General features: G+C 42.3%; 1 protein-coding gene across 1 annotated transcript in view; it reads left to right on the top strand.

Moving 5' to 3' along the window:
- The first annotated feature begins 2313 nt into the window (after positions 1-2313).
- The window catches only part of LOC111153583 (protein tyrosine phosphatase domain containing 1), a 44596-nt gene continuing 27009 nt past the window's right edge, over positions 2314-19900 (top strand). Inside the window, exons 1-2 of the mRNA XM_022512707.1 lie at positions 2314-2358; positions 17778-17865. Coding sequence (XP_022368415.1) covers positions 2338-2358; positions 17778-17865 — 109 coding nt within the window. The 5' untranslated portion in view covers positions 2314-2337. The remainder of the gene's footprint in view (positions 2359-17777; positions 17866-19900) is intronic.

Here is a 19900-nt window from a genome sequence, read left to right as displayed (position 1 = left end):
TCATAAATTTGCTTTTGCTTTGTACTTAAAACTCATCACCAAACCCAAGATCATGCAGATTTCCCTTTGTGTTTTCTTCTAGAAATTTTATAGTGTCTGCATTTTACATACAGGTCAGTGATCTGTTTCGAGTTAATATTTGTGTGCGGTTTAGTTTCTTGCATATGTACTTCCAATGTCTGGCACCAATTGTTGAATGGCTGTTCTTTCTCTATTGATTTGTCTTGGCACTTTTGTCAAAATGGACTGTGTTTTTGTGGGTCTGTTTCTAAGCTCTGTTATGTACCATTGATGGATGAGTCCATTCTTTTGCCCCTTTGTGGTCATTGCTTTATAGTAAGTCTTGGAATCAGGTAGTATGAATCCTCCAACTTTGTTCTCCTTTTCTAGAATTGAATTGGCTGTTCTAATACCTTTACTTGTTCATGTAAATGTTAGAACAAGGTTAAGTATGTCTCCAAAAAGCTGGCTGAGACTTCGGTAGGAATTGCATGAAGCTAAGGGAGAATTGACATCTTTACTATGTTGGGTCTTCCAATTCAAGAACGCTGATTCTGTACATATTTTGTTACCTCTGCACCTAGGAACTTCATTTTGGGGACTGCTATTATAAATGTATTGTTTTTTAAAATTCATATTCCAAGTATTCATTGCTGGCATATAGGAAAGCAGTTGACTTTTAGATCATGATCATGTACTTTTCAACTTGGCTAAATTCAGTTATTATGTACAGGAATTATTTGGTAGATTCTTTGGGGTTTTCTGCATAGATAGTTATGTTGTTTGTGAATAAAGATAGTTGTATTTCTTTTTATCCAATTTGCGTACCTCTTATTTTTTTTCCTTGTGTGATTATACTAGCTAGAACTTTTTTTTTTTTTTAAGAATTTATTTATTTATTTGACAGAGAGAGATCACAAGTAGGCAGAGAGGCAGGCAGAGAGAGAGAGAGGGAGAAGCAGGCTCCCTGCCGAGCAGAGAGCCTGATGCGGGACTCGATCCCAGGACCCTGAGATCACGACCTGAGCCGAAGGCAGAGGCTTAACCCACTGAGCCACCCAGGCGCCCATATACTAGCTAGAACTTTTATTATGAAGTTGAATTAGAAGTGGTGAGAGAGGACATCCTTGCCTCATTTCTGATCTTAGGGAGAAAACTTATCTCACTATTTAGTATGATGTTAGCTGTGATTTTTAAAAATAGTCTTAATAGGTTAAGGAACTTCCCTTCTAAGTTTTTTGAGAGTTTTTATCATGAATGGGTTTTGAACTTTGTGCTGCATATATTAATATAATCCTATCTTTCTATTTTTTAATTTTATTATTATTATTTTTAAAGATTTTATTTATTTGACAGAGAGCAGGAGAAAGCACAAGCAGGGGAAGGTGTGGGGGGGGGGGCAGTGGGGAGGCACGCTCCCCAGGTCATGAGCTAAAGGCAGACACTTAACTGACTGAGCCACCAGACATTCCAATCCTGTCTTTTTTTTCATTCATTCCATTAATATGATGAATCACATTGATTGACTTACAGATGTTGAATCAGCCTTGCATTGGAATGAACCCCATGTGATCATGATGTTTTGCCCTTTTCATGTAGTCAGTTTGCTGAGCCAAAGGCATATGCTTAACCAACGGAGCTACCAAGGTGCCCCTCATTTCCCTCTTTTAATCAATATCTTTCCCCCAAAGCATCGCTGGTTCCGAGTCAGGTTTTCTGTATTTAGTTGCTTTGTCCCTTGGTGCCAGGGAGGACCTTCCCTGGTTGTCCTGTCCTACATCAGAGGGAAGGTGCTTAGCAGTTGGAAAGCACTTAAGGCCACAGTTGAGTAACAAGGAAGGTGAGGAGGGAGAAACTCTCAGGTATTTCCCATCTAAAGTCTGTCTTCTCAAGGTTGTAAGTGTTGGAAATCATCTTGAAGCATGAGCTAGAGTCACCTTATTGGGCACATCGTTTTTGCAAAAGTTTAACAGGCAATAAAAGGCAAAACTTGGGGCACCTGGATGGCTCAGTTGGTGGAAGGTCCAACACTTGATCTCAGGACCTGATTTCAGGTTTGTGAGTTCAAGCCCTGTGTTGCATGTGGAACCTATTTTAAAAAATGCAAAACTTAAAATATAATTATACACAACAGAAAAAGTAATATGGTAACTCCAAATTATATTATGATCTCCACAAATGTTCCCAGCGGAGACTCCATGACACCATCAGTGAGTGCGACGAACTCTGAGCACCGAGGACGGTGTACACAGGGCAAGTGTCATAACGCACACCGACAGCGCAGATCTCCCAGAGCCCCCCCCCCACCCCAGTAAAAGGGATTCCCTGATCGCGGGGATGTTGGAGAGGGGTCCCCAGGTAGGGATTCTCTTTCTCACGGAATTTTAGCCACATGAGAAGAAGTGGCCTGTCTACAAGGGAACGTTTCAGTCCAGTGACCAAACATACAGACCATGACTGAAATGTCTGTCTGTCCCTGAGACAGGGAGGCTGTAGGAGATCCACTTGGCAAACTGGAGTGGCCCAGCAGGCGGTCCGGAGTCTGGGAGCGGAGCAGTTTTCCCCGGACTGGGTTCGGAACGGGTGGGACAAGCAAAGTAGGCACTTTCTGTGGCCCTATTAGCTCTCCCCTCCCCAGTATTGGTTCATGAATGCCTTTGGCCTCCAGGGAGTCATATGCAGAATGGCCAGGAATGTTAATAATGGCCAGAGCAGCCAGTGAAAATATATCATGTAATAAATTTTGGATATAGCCATTTAAAATTTTATCTCCATTGGAGGTAAACCTCACTGTTTCCATAGTATTTCAAAGTCAAGAGTTGCTGGAAAGCATACCAGCTCTTGATGTAAATGCTGGTTATTTTACCCTTGGCTAGGTATCAAGTCCGGGGCTGCAATTCAGCCTTTTGACTGAAGTCGCTAAAGGTAAACGTGCTGCCTCAGTGGCTTCAAAGGGAGTTCCTCCGGCCGACCCAGCACGGTATTTAACAGGTTCATCCTTTAATAAGAACCATCAGTAACCCATTAAAAATCTGCATTTGAGCTGCAGAGAAATTCCTGTAAACTGTCAAAAGGTGATCTGTCAGTGTTAAGCAGTCACGAGGGAGGAGAAGAGTAGCAGGGCTAAGTCTATGCGGTGAGGAAGAGTTACACGGCAGCGTCTAGCAGGAGGAAGTCAGGAGGCGAGGTGACTGGCTGAAAATCCTTGAGTGTGAGGAGAATTCAGGAGGGCTTCTACTGCATGGGGCAGAGGGATAGTTAGAGGGGACCCTGTGACTGTTTCTGGAGTGGCCTTAACTAAGAGGGCAGTGGCAGGAATGGCTGTGAGGCAAGGGGGGTTATACCTGAGCCATATTCAGGGTCTGGTTGTTAGCTGTAGTGCCCTACAGGGCGATGATGGTCCCTGGTGGGGTGAGCGCTCCAAGGGCATTCCTTCCCTCTCACAGACAAAGAGGAAAAAGGGAAGTTGATGGTTAAGATGTCCAAAGGCAGGGGTCTTATTAGACTTTTCTTTGAAGTCGCAAAAGCTCTGTCACCCCGATCTTTCCAACTAATAGGGTCAGGTTTGTTGATTTTTCAGGAAAGCAATAGAGGTTGAGCTGTAGGAGAAAGTTTGGGATCCAGTTTCGACAGCAGTCAGCTAGTCCAAGAAAACCTCGTCATTGGGATTCAGTTTTAGGTTTAGGCATGTTCAGGATGCCTTGAGGTCTCCCTGGATCCAAATCTAGTCCTGGTCCCGAGATCAGGGGCCCTGAGTCTCCAACCTGAGTTTGAATACACTGCAGTTTTTCTTTGAAGGTTTTATGTCCCTTTAAAGGCAAAAGTTTTAACAGATGAACGTTCCCTTCCTGTGAAGAGGTCTGAGAAGCAGAGCAGAAGAGCTGATCATTTCCCTACTGGAACAAAGTAGAGCCTGCAGAAAACCTTCTGTCGTCCGAATCCGCTTTTAAGGTTTATAACGTTAAGAAGGACTCTGAGAAGTCCTGGGGCATAACTATCCAGATGGATCTTAATTCTTCCCAAGTGAGAGCAAAAAGATTTTGGCTATCCTTATCTACTGGAATACTAAAAAAATGCACTGCATAGATCAGTCACAGTGAGCAATTTGGTTTCAGTGGGGTTGGGTGTCAGGATGTGTGGGGTTAGAACAGCAGGGTGCTGAGGGATATCAGCGGTACTTATTGCTCAGGTTCCCAGACAAAGCTTCGTCCTCAGCCACTGAGTGTTCTTGCAGGTGAGCTAGAGATACTCCAGGGTCTGCTGCCGGAGATAATGAGGCCCTGATCCTTGTGATCTTCTATGATGGACTTGATAACTTGAAAGGCTGCTTTATTTATGCAGTATTGGCTAGTTCTGGGGAGAGATTCGGAAGGATCTGTTTGAGTCTGGATAGGAGGTGCACTGTGGATTCTGCCAATATCCCTTGGAGATTTTGCCCATAAGGAGGATGGCAGCTGATCTAATTGGGACAAATGGTTAGTGTCTTTGGAATTAGTTCCAGTTAGCTCAGAGATGGAGCAAAGAAGAGATGCTGAAGAGGCATTTGATTTAATTCATATAAATGGAGTTGCTTGTATGTACTCCTCTCTGTCTGCCTTGTTTTATTTAGTAATTTATCTTATCTTGCTTTTGCATCTTTGTCAAAAATCAGTTGTCCTGCAGGTGTGGGTATATTTTTGGAGCTTCTTTTTTGTCCCATTGCTCCATTTATCTGGCTTTAAGCTCCTACTTCACTGTTTTTATTACTGCTGTTGGAAATTAAGTAGTGTTAGATGGACAACTTTTTCTTCTTTTTCAGTGGTGTTTTGGCTACAGGGGATCCTTTGTATTTCCATATGTTTCATGATTGGCTTTCAATTTCTACAAAAAGCTTTATGGGATTTTGGTTGGGATTGTGATGGCTCTGTTGGTCATTAGGGAGAAAATTGGTATCTTTTTTTTTTTTAATTTTTTTTTAAAATTTTTTTTAATTTTATTTTTTTATAAACATATAATATATTTTTATCCCCAGGGGTACAGGTCTGTGAATCGCCAGGTTTACACACTTCACAGCACTCACCATAGTACAAACCCTCCCCAATGTCCATAACCCCCCCCCCCCCCTCCCAACCCCCCTCCTCCCATCAACCCTCAGTTTGGAAAACTGGTATCTTAAATAGTCTTCTGAACTATGAACACAGTAGATCTTGCCCTCCCCACCCATTTTTTAGGTCTTTAATTTTTCTCAGTAGTGCTTTATAGTTTTCAGTATACAAGCTTATCTCTTTTATCAGATATATCCCTAAATACTTCATATTTTTCCATGCTAATGTGTGTTTTTTATTTTAATTTTGTTATTTGTCTTCATTATATAAGAATGTGATCAATTTTTATATATTGATATGCATACCATAGCCTTGCTAAATTGGCTTACTATTTCTAATAGGTTTTTTTGTGGATTGCATCAGATGTTCTATGTAGATAATGTCATCCTTGAATAAACATAATTTTACTTTTTCCTTTCCAGTATGAAAGTCTTTTACTTCTTTTTCTTGTATTATTGCTCTGGCCTCCATACTGTGTTAAAAAAAGTGACAAGACTGGATGTGCTTGTCTTGGGGAGGATACATTGAGTTGAACAAAATCTCAACGTATCAAAAATTTGTGGGCCTGGGGCGCCTGGGTGGCTCAGTGGGTTAAGCCTCTGCTTCCAGCTCAGGTCACGGTCTCAGGGTCCTGGGATTGAGCCCCGCACCGGGCTCTCTGCTCAGCAGGGAACCTGCTTACCCCCACCTCTCTGCCTACTTGTCATCTCTGTCAAATAAATAAATAAATCTTTAAAAAAAAATTTGTGGGTCCTCCAAAGCAGTGCTGAGAGAAGGTACAAGGCTGGTTCAATATTTAAAAATCATTCAGCGTATCCACTGTGTCAACAGGTTGAAGAGACAAAAATCATATATGTATATCAATTGATGGAGAAAAAGCATTTGACACAATCAAATAGTGATACATTATTAAAAACTCTCAGAAAATTAGGAGTAGAGGGAACTGATTCAACTTGAAAAAGAGCATTTTTAAACAGTTTGTAGAAATAAAACTATAATTCAAGCTACAGAAATAAAATTGGGTTTATGTATCAATCTTCTATCTTGCCAACTTGCTGAACCTGCTTATCTGTTCTTAGTTTTTTTAGTCAGTTCCTTAGAACTTTCTAAATACAACATCCTATCTACAAGTAGAAATAGTTTTACTTCTTTTTCAATACAGAAGTCTTTCATTTCTTTTTCTTACATTATCGCACTGACTGGAACCTCCATTACAATGTTAAGTAGATATGGTAAGAGTACATATCCTTGTCTTATTCATGATCTTAGGAGAACGCCCTCCATCTTTCTGTAAATCATGATGTTAGTTGTGGATATTTCATAGGTGCCCTTTATCAAGTTGAGGAAATTCCCCTCCTACTGCTAGTTTATTGAATATTTTTACTGTGAGAGAATGTTGGCTTTTGTCAGGTGATTTTTCTGTGTCTGTTGAGATGATCACATGGTATTTGTTTTTATTATTGATACATTACATTGATCTTAATATTGATATGTTACATTGATTTTTGAATGTTAAACTAACCTTGCATTCCTGAGATAAATTCCAATTGCTCATGGTGTATATATATATACTTTTCTATATGCTGTTGGATTCAGTTTGCTAACACTGAGGATTTTGCCTCTGTATTTAAAAGAGACATTGATCAATAGTTTCTTTTCCTGTGATAGCTTTCTCATTTTAGAATCAGTGTAATACTGTACTCATAAAATGAATTATGACATGTTCTCTCCTCTTCTATATTTTGGAAGAGTTTGAAAAGTGTTGGTATTAATTCTTTTTTAAATGTTTGGTAGAACTCACCAGTAAAACCATCTGGGCTTGGTTTTTCTTTGTGTGAAGTTTTTGAAATTATTTAATTTCTTTACTTGTTGTAGATCTGTTCAGATTTTTCTGTTTCTTCACGAAGATATTTTTGGTAGTTTCTGTTTTCTTAGTAATTTATTTCATATTTTTTTTTGCATACTTTTCTTCATAGTATTTTCTTATCCTTTTTATTTCTATAAGGTTAGTTATAGTGACCCTTTCTACTCTTTAATAATTTGAGTTTCTTCTTGGTTAGTCTCGCTAAAAATTTGCCAATTTTCTTGATCTCTATTAAAGAACCAAATTTTGTTTTTTTATAGATTTTACTTATTTGAGAGAGACTGAGCGAGAGAGAGAGAGAGAGAGAGAGAGAGAGAGAAGCAGCAGGGTGAGGGACAGAGGAGTAGGGAGAAGCAGACTCCCTGCTGAGAAGGGAACCCAGCAAGGGGCTGGATCCCAGAACTCCAGGGTCATGACTTTAGCCAAAAGCAAGCACTGAGCCACCCAGGCACTCCTAGGAAGAATCAAATTTTGGGTTTGTTGATTGACTCCATTATTTTTTGTCTTCTTTCTTTTATTTATTTCCACTCTACTCTTTTTCATTTCCTACTTTCTGCTTACTTGGGTTCATTTTATTCTCTTTTTCCCGTTACTTAGGGTGAAATGGTAGATTATTGATTTAAGTTTTCTTCTTTCTTTCTTTCTAAGAAGGTACTTTGTATGTTTTAGTTCTTTTTAATTTGTCGAGGTTTGTTTTATGACTTAGCATATGGTCCACTATGAAGAATATTCTTTGTGCACTTGAGAAGAATGTGTATTCCGCTCTTGCTGGGCTTAAAGTGTTTTGTAGATGTCTGCTACAACTAGGTAGTCTATAGTGTCCTTTAAGTCTTCTGTTTATTTGCTGGTCTTCCACTTCATTTCTGTTCGTTATTGGAAGGGGAATGCTGACGTCTCCAGCTATTTCTGTTGCCTTGTGTATTGCTCTCTTCAGGTTTTCAGTTCTACTGTGTGTATTTTGGGGTTCTGTTCTTTTTCTTTTAAGGTTTTATTTGTTTGAGAGAAAGAGAAAGCATGAACAGGGGGAGGGGCAGAGGGAGAGGGAGAAGCGGACTCCCTGCTGAGCAGGGAGCCCAACACAGGCCTCCATCCCAGGACCCTGGGATCTGACCTGAGCTGAAAGTAGATGCTTAACCGACTGAGCCACCCAGGCGCCCTGGGGTTCTGTTCTTAGTCATTATATCCTACTGGTGAATTGATTTCTAACCATTGTAAAATGTCCTTATTGTGTCTATAGTAACAATTTTTGTCTTACTCTATTCTATACAGTATATACAGTATATACAGTATAGCCATCTTGGCTCTATTTAGGTTACTGCTTACTTGGTATCTATTTTGACATCTTTTTTTCTTTCAGCCTGTGTCATTGACTCTAAAGTGTGTTTTTGTAGACAGCATAAACTTAGGTCATTTTTAGATTCAAATGGAATCCAATTTATATTTTTCTTTATGCTTTGGGTCCGTTTTTTAAAAGCCTTTATTTTTTTAGGGAAGTTTTAAGTTTACAGCAACCTAGAGAGGAAGGGACGGAGATGACCCATATATCCCCTGCCCACACACATGCACATGTGATCAACCTCACGCACCGGAATGGTTCATTCATTACCAATGATGAACCTACATTGACACCTCATGGTTACCCAGACTGCTTACCTTAGAGTTCACTCTTAATGTTCTATGGATTTGGACATCCTGTAGATTTGGACAAATACATAATGACTTTATCCATCATTATAATACACAGAGCATTTTCACTGCCCTAAAAATCTGTGCTCTGCCTATTAATCCCTCCCTCCTTCCCCCAGCCCCAATGATCTTTTTATTGCCTCTGTAGTTTTGCCTCTTTCGGAATGTCATATAGTTAAGTCATGTATCATGTAGCCTTTTCAGATTGGCTTCTTTTACTTAGTGACAGGTTTTTAAGATTTCTCTATGTCTTTTCATGGCTTGGTAGCTCATTTTTTTTAGTGCTGAATAATATTCTATTATTTTAACGTACTATAGTTTATCTATTCACCCGTTGAAGAGAATCTTAGCTGCTTCCAAGTTTTATGAATAAAGCTGCTGTGAACATCCATGTGCAAGTTTTTGTGTGGACATAGTTTTCAACTCCTTTGAAAAAATAGAAATGCAATTGCTGGATTGTAGAGTATATTTAGTTTTATAAGAAACCACCAAACTGCCTTCCAAAGTGACTGTACCAGTCTGCATTCTCACCCACAGTGTATGAGAATTCCTGTTGCTCCACATCCTCATCAGCATTTGGTGTTGTCTTTGCTCCACAGTTTTGCTGTTCCAGGAGGTGTGAAGCTGTATCTCAGTGTTTTCATTTGCATCCTGGTGGCATATTATGTGAAGCATCTTTTCACATGCTTATTTTCCATCTGTATATCTTCATTGGTGAGGTGTCTGCTACGGTCTTGGGCCCATTTCTGCAATCAGGTTGTTTGTTCTCTTACTGTTGAATTTTAAGAGTTGTTTTTGTATATTTTGGATAACAAGGTCATTATCAGATGTGTCTTTTGCAAATATTTTCTCTGAATCTCTGGCTTGTCTTTTCATTCTTTTGACATTGTCTTTGCAGAGCAAAATTTTTAAATCAATTCCAGCTTATTAATTATTTTCTTCATACGTTGTGCCTTTGGTGTTGTATCTAAATAGGCTTCACTACACCCAGGTAGTGATGGTTTCATCATGGTTTCTCCTGGGTTATCTTCTAGGAGATTTGCAGTCTTACATTTTAGGGTTAGGTCTTCGATCCATTTGAGTTAATTTTCGTGAAGAGTGTAAGGTCTGTGTTTAGATTTTATTTTATATTTTTTTTTTGTTCCAACACCATTTGTTGAAGAGACTGTCTTTGCTCCATTGTGTTGCTTTGTCTCTTTGTTAAAGATCATTTGACTTTGTTTATGTGGGTTTATTTCTGGGCTCTCTGTTCTACAGATTTATATTTTTGTGCTTTGGCCAATTCTACATTGTCTTCGTTACTGTAGTTTTATAGTAAGTCTTGAAGTTGGTTAGTGTCAGTCCTCCAACTTTGTTCTCCTTAATTATTGTGTTGGCCATTCTAGGTCTTTTCCCTCTCCACATAAATTTTAGAATCATTTTAATGATGCCTATAAAAGAACTTGAACTACCTGTAATTGAAAAAAATTTTTAAATAATATGTCATAGAAATGTATTTAAATGTGAACATAATTATGTATCCACAACATTTATATACTTGGTAAAAGGAATAATTAACAAACATTTGTTGGTTAAGATTCCAAATTATGCCATCCAAAATGGTGTGGTATCTGGTACTTGACCCAAAAGTGGCTGCTGTGGGGAGTCTTTCTTCCTGCTGATACCACCTGCAGAGCAGTGACCTGATTCCAGGTGATCACTTGGTTCAAACTAGGATTTGGGGAGCAACATTAGTGCCCAGGTCTCACCCAGGAATAGGAAGCTTTTTCTAGGTTTGATTGATGATGTGGGGCTTCTTAATGCATTCTGGGATTTTGTGAGGATCGACTAAGGAATTGTAAAAGGCGGGTTTTATTATTTGCCAGCTAAAGAGAACCCAGGAGACACACCTTCACAGTGACCTGTATGAACACTGGCTGTTAGTTAAATGCAAATGGCTTGTCTCATGCAGCAGTTCTCAAAGCATCACTGGAAACCAGGTAGAAATGCAGATTCTCAGCCCCACCCAGACCTACTAAGTGGAAATTCTGTGGGTAAGGCCCAGCAGTCTGGGTTTTTAAGAAAACCCTTCTGATGGGTGTTGAATCAGTCACCGTTGACATCTTGATGAGTTTGAAGGATGTGTGGTGGTGACACTGACGGGGGTGGGTTCAGACCTGTAGGAATGAGCCTCGTGTGGCTGTGGGGAGAGCACAGGGATGGTGGAAACCTTGCTTGCAAAAATCTGCTCCACCTACTTTTTACTTTCTTAACATTTTACCCATTTGTTCTATCATAATGTGTTTTCTGAAGACTCTGAACCAAACGGCACATTTCTTTAAATGATGAAAAAGAAGATCCTGCTCTGGTGTTGTGTTTCCCTGATCTGTGATGAGTCTCCTGAGAGCCCAGGGGCCTTCCCTGAGGTGCATTCAAGGTGTGAGATCGCAGAAGCGGGTGAAGTTCATAGCAAACTGTCAGACATCAGTATATTCAAGGCAGCCCTTAGTCCTTTCTGTGAGGACTTAGCTTGCTAGAAAGGCTGGAGTGATGTCAAGAAAGAAAAAGCATTTTTAAAAAATGTTGCCTGCTTGCCCCCAGGGGTGATTTCAAGAGAAAAAGAATTTTATCCAGTTTCCTCTTTTTTTTTTTTTTTTTTTGAGGTGCAGATTCAGAAGGGAGGATGTTTCCATTTAAAAGATATTTGGGGGGCGCCTGGGTGGCTCAGTGGGTTAAGCCGCTGCCTTCGGCTCAGGTCAATGATCCCAGGTCCTGGGTTCAAGCCCCACATCGGGCTTTCTGCTCAGCAGGGTGCCTGCTTCCTCCTCTCTCTCTGCCTGCCTCTCTGCCTACTTGTGATTTCTCTCTGTCAAATAAATAAATAAAATCTTTAAAAAAAAAAAAAATAAAAGATATTTGGGGGGCGCCTCAGTGGATCAGTTGGTTAAGTATCTGCCTTCAGCTTAGTTCTTGGTCCCAGGGTCCTGGGGTCAAGCCCTGCTCAAGGGTCAAGGTCCCTGCTCAGGAGGGGTGTTAGCTTCTTCCTCTCCCTCTGCCCCTGCTCATGTGCTCTCCGGCTTACTCTTTCTCTCAAATAAATAAATGAAATCTTAAAAAAAGAAAAAAAAAGAAATTTAAAAAAAAAAGAAAAATTGGGCTTTTTGTTTGTTTATTGTTTTTATTATTTTTTTTAAAGATTTTATTTATGTATTTGACAGACAGAGATCACAAGGAGGCAGAGAGGCAGGCAGAGAGAGGGGGGGAAACAGGCTTCCCGCTGAGCAGAGAGCCTGATGCGGGGCTCGATCCCAAGACCCTGAGATCATGACCTGAGCCGAAGGTAGAGGCTTTCCACTGAGCCACCCAGGTGCCCCTGTTTGTTTATTTTATTACAGGTGGAATGGTAAAGATTCCTTAAGGACTAAAGACTAGTGTGTTATCAGGAAGCTAGGTTTTATAACATCCGAGCCACTAGGTAAATCTTTAGTCAGCCCTACATGATAAGGGGATGTAGAGAATGGATAATTGGTATTAGGGAAGCCATCCTAAAGCAGAGAAAATCTGGGCAGTGTTGAAATTAAACAGACCCACCCCTCAATGAATTAGAAGGAACACACGTCTGTCAGGTTGAAGACCTCCAAGAAGTTGGAGATAGACATGTGATTGGAAAAACTAAGATAAGGAAAATACCACTCCTTGCCTTCGCGTGGTGGTGCCGTCTTGTCATTTCCGTGGTCTCAGCAATAACCTTGACCTAGGGAAGGTATGCTTACTGCTTCCCCTTTGCAGATGAAAAGGCTGAGGTTTGGTGAGATTAAACCGTGGTGGGGGTAGTGGCAGCTGCCTTTAACTGAACAGTAATTTGTGTATTCATTCAGTACCTCTTTACTGAGGACCTACTATGTGCCGGGCCCTGTTTTATACAGAAGTTGACAAAGCAGACAAAACTCTATGCCTTCATGGAGCTGACATTCTGGTCATGGAAGGCAGACAATAAAAGGGATAAATCAGTAAATTATGTACCATGTTAGGTGTATTTTCTTCAAAAGTCCTGAGGGGAACAATGAAACAGGGAAGGGGAGCTGGTTTGAATTGGAAACAGGGTGGCTAGATGGGTTTTGAAGAGAGGGCGAGCATGACCTGGCTGAAGTTAACAAGGTCACTCTGGCTGCTCTGTTGAGGAGAGGCTGAATTCCATACGATCAGGCCCAGAATGAGTCTGTACGTGGGCTTGCAGGTCATCTTTGCAATGACTGTGGGCAGATGTGAGGCTCAGAGATGTTGGCAAATGTGCTTCGGATCGTAGAGCTGATAAGTGCCAACAGCTCTGTCCATGCGTGTGTGGATTCATGACCATACAGTCAGACCAGCTGCATTTCTGTTAGAAGGAGGAGGAGGCCAAAATATGTAAAGGAAGTTTGTTCTTGACACTTGTCTTTGGGGCAGCAGTGAATTAAGATTTGGATAAAGGATTAACAAAGTGCACAAAGCAAAACAAATTGAAAATCTTGCTGTGGATAGAGAGGTCTGAAAAGTTTCTTGCAAGCTAAGGAATTATCAGTGTAGCAGAATTAAAATGCATACAGTGATACTGAAATTTCTTTTATCGAGTTTGAGTCTTTCCTGTTGAGAGACCGTGTGTGTGGTGGTGGAGAGCACAGATTCCGGAGCGAATGGTGTGAATTCAGAGCCCGGCTCCACTATCTAACAGCTGTGTGACTGTAGGCAAATTATTTGACTTCTCTTTGCCTTCATTTTCTAATCCATAAAATGGGAATAATGTATGAAACTAACCACATTTTTACCACGTGGTCCAGCAGTCATGCTCCTTGGTGTTCCCGTAGGAGCTGAAAGACCTGTGCGCACACCCGCACCCGCACGTGAATGCGCACAACAGCTTCATTCATAACAGCAAAGCCTTGGAAGCAAGTCCGATGTCTTTCAGCAAGTGACTGGTAACTAAACTGTGATTCCTCTAGATAATAGACTACTATCCAGCACTAAGAAGAAATTGACTGCCAGGCCATGAAGATGTGTAGAAACCTGAAATGCATATCACTAAGTGAAAGTTGCTAATCTGAAAAGGTGACATACCATGATTCCGTTAATTTGACATTCTGGAAAAGGCCAATCTGTAGAGACAGTGAACAGATCAGGAGTTGTTGGCATGGGGCAGAGAAGGGGATGACTGAGCAGCAGAAATTCTCTGTAATGACAGATACATGTCCTTATACATTTATCCACATCCCATAAGATATCTAGCACCAAGAGTGCTCCCTAAGGTAAACTGCGGACTGTGGGTAATGACGAATGTGTCTGTGTGGGCTCATCCGCTGTGACCAGTGTGCTGTCGGGTGTGAGGGTTGATGGTGAGGGGGCCTGTGCATGTTGGGGTGGGACAAAGGGTACAGAGGAATCCACTTAGTTTTGCTATGAACCTAAAACTGCTCTAAAAATACACCGTCTGTTTTCTTTTTTAATTGGAATAATAGTAGTACTCACCACATAGTGGTGTGGTGAGGATTATGAGTAAGGCAAAGAAGGGACTTGGAACAGTGCCTGGCCTGGAGTAAGCTTATGTGTTATAGTTATTATTAATATATTATTTGTGGACATAAAAGTATATAGCTTTCATAAGTTCACTCACATACTTGGAGATCTCTATTTTTGCCCATACAAACTTAAATTTTTCAACCTCAAATTCTTCTACCACGATTGCCATGTAGAAAGTAATCCCGTTGGCCTGTGTCTTTAATGTGGGCAGAGGGCCTCTTGCAGCAGGAGGAGGTGGAGGGCAGGTTGACTCCTTCCCAGATGTCCCACCTCAGACATCTTGACCCTGATGGCTGTGGAGCGCAAGTGATCTGCACACCCCGGAAAGAGGCTGCTTCCCGCCTCACTGCAGGCATGTCTAACACAGTCCCCACCCGCTACCCCCAAAAGTACATGTGCAGGCTTTTTGTCTGGAAGGGGGAAGGGAAGGCAGTGTCCTCAGAACTCCTCAGGTCACTGCAGAGCCTGTCTCTCGTGTGAAATGGCTTTTTTATGAAGGAGAACATTCTTTTTGTGAAACTCTTACTTCGTGATGACTCTACAGTAGGAGTGATCGTCCATTCCTGTTCTGAGTTTTAAGTACTGGGTACTAATTAGTGAGCCTGTGATTAATCCTAAATGTTGAGTCATTTTGAGGAACATCTTGGGATGAAAGCAAATTGTAGGATAGAGCGAGCAAAATATCTGTCATTAGCAGCAGGAAATGAAATTAAAGAAGATGATCGTGCAGTGAAATGACAGGATTACTGTTCAAACCCCGTTTCTCCTGACTCTGCAACCAGGCACATGAAATGAATTCAGTTGTGAATGAAGTTAATGTTTCGTAAATCTTCTTGAGAAAGTCAACCATTACTAACTACCAGCAGGACTGTTTTCTAGGTAGTCAAGGGACTACTTTACAAAGTTTTACAAAATACTCTGATACTGGTTTGCAAATTAAAATAACAGTAATATATTGGATACGTGTATGCCAGACATTGTGCTAGAAATACACACGCAATTGTTCTTTATCCTCATAAGAAGCTGAGAAAGATATGATAATCCTCATTTTACAGAAAAGAAAATTGAAGCTCAAAATGGTTTGTATAGATGGCAATGAACAGAGTCAAGGTTTAAACGCAGAACTTCTGACTGTGGCTTTCGCCACAGCTTTAGCCTAGCAGAGCCGCATGTATTTGGTCCGTTACCCACAGCTGGGTGACACATCCCCGCTTTTGTGCAGAGTTAATGCGCAGAGAGCACTCGCAGACTTCCCATGGATGCCAGTTATGCAGAGAAGGCCGAGGGGTTTCTGCTTCCAAGCACAGTGAAACCGCAGAGACCAGGGTTACACTTCTGCCTTAAACAACTAGAAAACCAGACAAAATATATAAAAATGGGGTTTTGCACAGTGGAAAGCAGGCAGCTTAGGACAGTGATCCCTGAGAGGAGAGAAAAGACATGGTGAGCCCAAGATTGCACTGTCTGCCTCCCTGGAAGCAGTTTCCAGGCTGCCGCATGGGAGGAGACCTAGAGGGAGCCTCCTCAGAGATGCGCCGAGAGCCAGGGTAAGATGAAGAGCACTGGGGAGAAGAGGGTGGCACAGAGAGGGCCATGGACACGCGCAGAGGGCCTGCAGTCTCCGCCAGCCTTGGTGTTTGACTGAGGACTGATCTGTGCACACTACCCAAGGCTGGGGACAAACATAGGAAGGAGTGGACAGTCCCACTCTCAGGGCTCTCAGAGGGGTGGAAGTGGCTCATGTTCCCACCAGCCAGGGAACAAAGGCCTCATGGTATGCAGAGAGGCAGGTAGAAGCCTCGGAAAGATGTCGCGTTAGTGATGGGACTAAATTAGCTTACGATGAAGGCTGCTGTCGAGCTGCCATGCCATACCGGCTGCAGAGTGTTAGTCTGAGGAGATAAGGGAGAAAAGTCAGTGTTTGAGGTCTGTTGGCTAAGTAATGGGGGTTTCCTGGAGGAAGCTGGAAGGGGCAACGGGACAGGAGTGGGGCTGGCGCTTGGTCAAAGAGGAGGGCTGTTTACTGTGTCAGGCAGCGGAGCTGGGGCTGCGACACTGTTTAGATCAAAGCAGGTGGTGATACCTGCAAGGAGTAGGAAGAGGAGCGTGCACCGATGCTTGCCTTCGAGTTTCTGTTTTAACTCAGAGACTTTGAAAGGTCTGGAAGTCCCGTTTCCCAAACCGATGTTTATGAGATGTCGCAGATCTTTGAAAATGAATAGTTTAAGTCTAAGCATATATTAGCTCTCAGGTAATTAGACCATTAAAGAAAACTCCATTTTTCCACTGCTTTTCCTAGGATAGAAGAATTACTGTTTCATAAAAAGCATATATTCATGTTATTTTATTAAATTAAAATTTAATATTTAAACAATACAAATGTAAATGTTTTACAAATAAACAGAGCTTTTACTATTTTTAAGATGACTTTTATAGTAGTATAGTCACATTTGGATACATATGATTTTTTTTTTTTTAAGATTTTATTTATTTGACAGAGAGAGAGAGATCACAAGCAGGCAGAGAGTCAGGGAGAGGGAAAGAGAGAGGGAAGCGGGCTCCCTGCTGAGCAGAGAGCCTGATGTGGGGCTTGATCTCAGTACCCTGAGATCATGACCTGAGCCAAAGGCAGAGGTTTAACCCACTGAGCCACCCAGGCTCCTCTACATATGATATTCTTTAAGATGGGCCATCTTTAATTTTCTAGATTAACTATTATATTTTAGCAATACTGTCAGCCTGCAACAAAGGGATAGCATTTATCTATTATTAAATTGGGATTTACATGTTACTTTGGAGAAACTCTCCTTTTTAAAATATATATATATATTTTTATTTTATTTTTTAAAAGATTTTATTTATTTGACACAGAGAGAGAGAGATCACAAGTAGGCAGAGGCAGGCAGAGAGAGAGAGGGGGAAGCAGGCTCCCCGCTGAGCAGAGAGCCCAATGTAGGGCTCGATCCCAGAACCTTGAGATCATGACCTGAGCCAGAGGCAGAGGCTTAACCCACTGAGCCACCCTCCTTTTTTTTTTTTTTTTTAAGATTTTATTTATTTGTCAAAGAGAGAATAAGCAGGGGGAGTAGAGGCAGAAGCAGAAGCAGGCTCCCCACTGAGCAATGACCCTGATGTGGGACTCAATCCCAGGACCCTGACTGTGATCATGACCTGAGCTAAAGGCATACGCTTTACTGACTGAGCCACCAGGTGCCCTATTAAGTTTTAAATTTTAATTCCAATAGTTAACACACAGTGTTATATAGTTTCAAGTGTACAATACAGTGATTCAGCACTTCCATGCATCACCCAGTGCTCATGATGACAAGGGCGGTCCTTACTCCCCATCACCTGTTACCCCATCCCTCCCCCACGTCCCCTCTGGTACCACCAGCGTGATGTCTGTAGTTAAGAGCCTGTTTCTTGGTTTGTCTCTCTCTCTTTTTCTTTGCTCTTTGTTTCTTAATTTTGGCACAAGATCTCATTTTTTTTTTAATGGCTGAATAGTACTCCACCGTGTGTGTGTGTGTGTGTGTGTGTGTGTGTGTGTGCATAAATGAACATCCCATAGGCAAACTCTCAGAAGCTACTCTTTTTTTTTCCCCCAACAGACTACCATGCCTGCAGGAATCGTACCTGGAAATGAAGACCCGTATTCCACTTTAGTGAGTAGCAGTGCATATGCTGCAAACATGAAAGGTGAGAGTGCTTTGATACACTTGTTGCCTCTTTGTGCAAAGCGCCATCTAATACAATGGTGTGAGTAGACATGACAGAAGGCTCGAGGCCTTATACTGGGATCCCAAGTGCAGCTGCTGTTTATGGCTTTTGTTTATTTCTGTCTCCCTGTTTTGACCTGTTGAAATTCCTTTTCAAAATCTGGAATAATGGGTCTTTTGAGAAGGAACGTTGCAAACAGTGTTTGTCTCCTGCATCATCCTCTCAGACTGAAATTATCTGTTCCTATCATCCAGCGCCTCCTTGTGAGTCATGCTTTCCTTTCTTTCCTCTCTCCTTCCTCGCAAATGTCACTTAGACGCACGTGCAGAGGCATGGAACCCTGCGCCTCCCAGTCTGTTTCTCTCCTCTGTCCCATCCCAGGGTTTTGGTCTTTTCCATGGCAGCCCCAGGAAGGGAAGGTGCTGACTGGGGCTCCTGCTGCCACACGTGCCCTCACTCCTTCGCGCTGCCGCAGGTGCTAATAAGCTGGGGGCACACCCTGACTTCCTGCCACATTGGCCCCGCTGGTCCTGCTGCTACCACCCGCAGTGAGCCAGATGTTGAGTCATTTTTCTTGGCAGTGCCCTTTGCGTGCTGCCTCCTCTAGGTTTTCGCTGTTCACTTCAGTGTTCCTGTGCAGGGAACTTTGACGGACTGTCCCCTGAAGTGGCATTAGAGGATGTGAAGATCTGAAGGTAGTAACTGGCACTGGGTGGCTTGTGCTCTTGTAAAAATCCAGACGCGCCACCAGGGGGAGCTGTCTTTTACCAGGAAAAGGATTGTCTCCCTCCTGAGACCTTGCCCAAATTCCAGGTCCTCGCAGGTCCTCCTTCATCTGTCCCTGCTGTGCCTGACTCTGGGGGCCCCAGGGCGGCTGTTGACTGCCTTTTGTGGACAGCGCCTGTGTGCCAGACTTACCGAGTGTTAGCTTCCGTGGTCTGAGAAGGAAGCACGTCTGAAACCAGCGCAGGAGCAGTGCCGACTTGCTGCTTCCCTTGCAGTGATGTGTTTTCTCCTAAGTGACTCTCCAGCTAGCGAGCGAAGCAGTCAGACAAACCTTCCCCCTCTCCCTTCTTCTGTTGAAATGTCACCTCTTAGCCGGGGTTTCCCACCAGGGATTCTCTTGGCTTCTGAAGCAGGGAAGTCTTCAGTGTACAGGAGAGCACCGGAGGCAGCAGACAGCATCCCTGCATCCCCCATGGCATCCAGTCGTGCCCTGGACTACAGTGACCACCAGCGAGCCTGACACGCTTCCAGATGCCCAGGGAGGGCTGGACCGCCTGGGTGCGGTCCTCTCACTGAGCCGTTCTACCTTTCCTAAAACCATCTTTGTCATTGAAATTTTTCCCATTGTATTCATGTAGCAAATTTTTAATTAGGAAAAATCTGAAAAAATAAGAAACTTTACATCTAACTTTTTTTTTTAAGATTTTATTTGTTTATTTGACAGACAGAAATCACAAGTAGGCAGAGAGGCAGGCGGAGGGGGGCGAGGAGCAAGCTCCCCGCCGAGCTGAGAGCCCAATGCAGGGCTGCATCCCAGGAGCCCAGGATCATGACCTGAGCCGAAGGCAGAGGCTTAACCCACTGAGCTACCCAGGCGCCCCTGCATCTAACTTTTTTAGAGTGAGTCTCCTCTATAAAGGTAGCCAGTTATACTTTATTGGGTTAACATTGGGATGGGAGGTATTTTGTTATTATTGGCTAATGAATCATGGGGAAATTAGGAGATATGTAAGTAAAGTTTTTAAATTATTTGTAAAGGAAAGTGGAAAACTCAGCAAGAACTATCTTTGGAATGAGACAAACCTAGATTTAAATCTCGGTTCTACTTTTCAAAAAAAAAATTGGGGGGAGGCAGAATTTCAAACATTCATAAAAGTATATAGAAAACTGTATGTGGAGGTCCTGATCTTTTTGGAGGTACCACCCCCACACGTGGGTGCCATCCCCCATGGAGGTGCCACCCTGCCACAGAGGTCCCCTTCCCTACCAAGTGCCGTCTCCCAGCTTT

Source organism: Enhydra lutris, unplaced genomic scaffold (genome assembly GCF_002288905.1).
Source record: "Enhydra lutris kenyoni isolate GAN:26980312 unplaced genomic scaffold, ASM228890v2 scaffoldscaffold33, whole genome shotgun sequence".
Lineage (NCBI taxonomy): Eukaryota > Metazoa > Chordata > Mammalia > Carnivora > Mustelidae > Enhydra > Enhydra lutris.
This window is presented reverse-complemented; position numbering and strand designations above follow the sequence as displayed.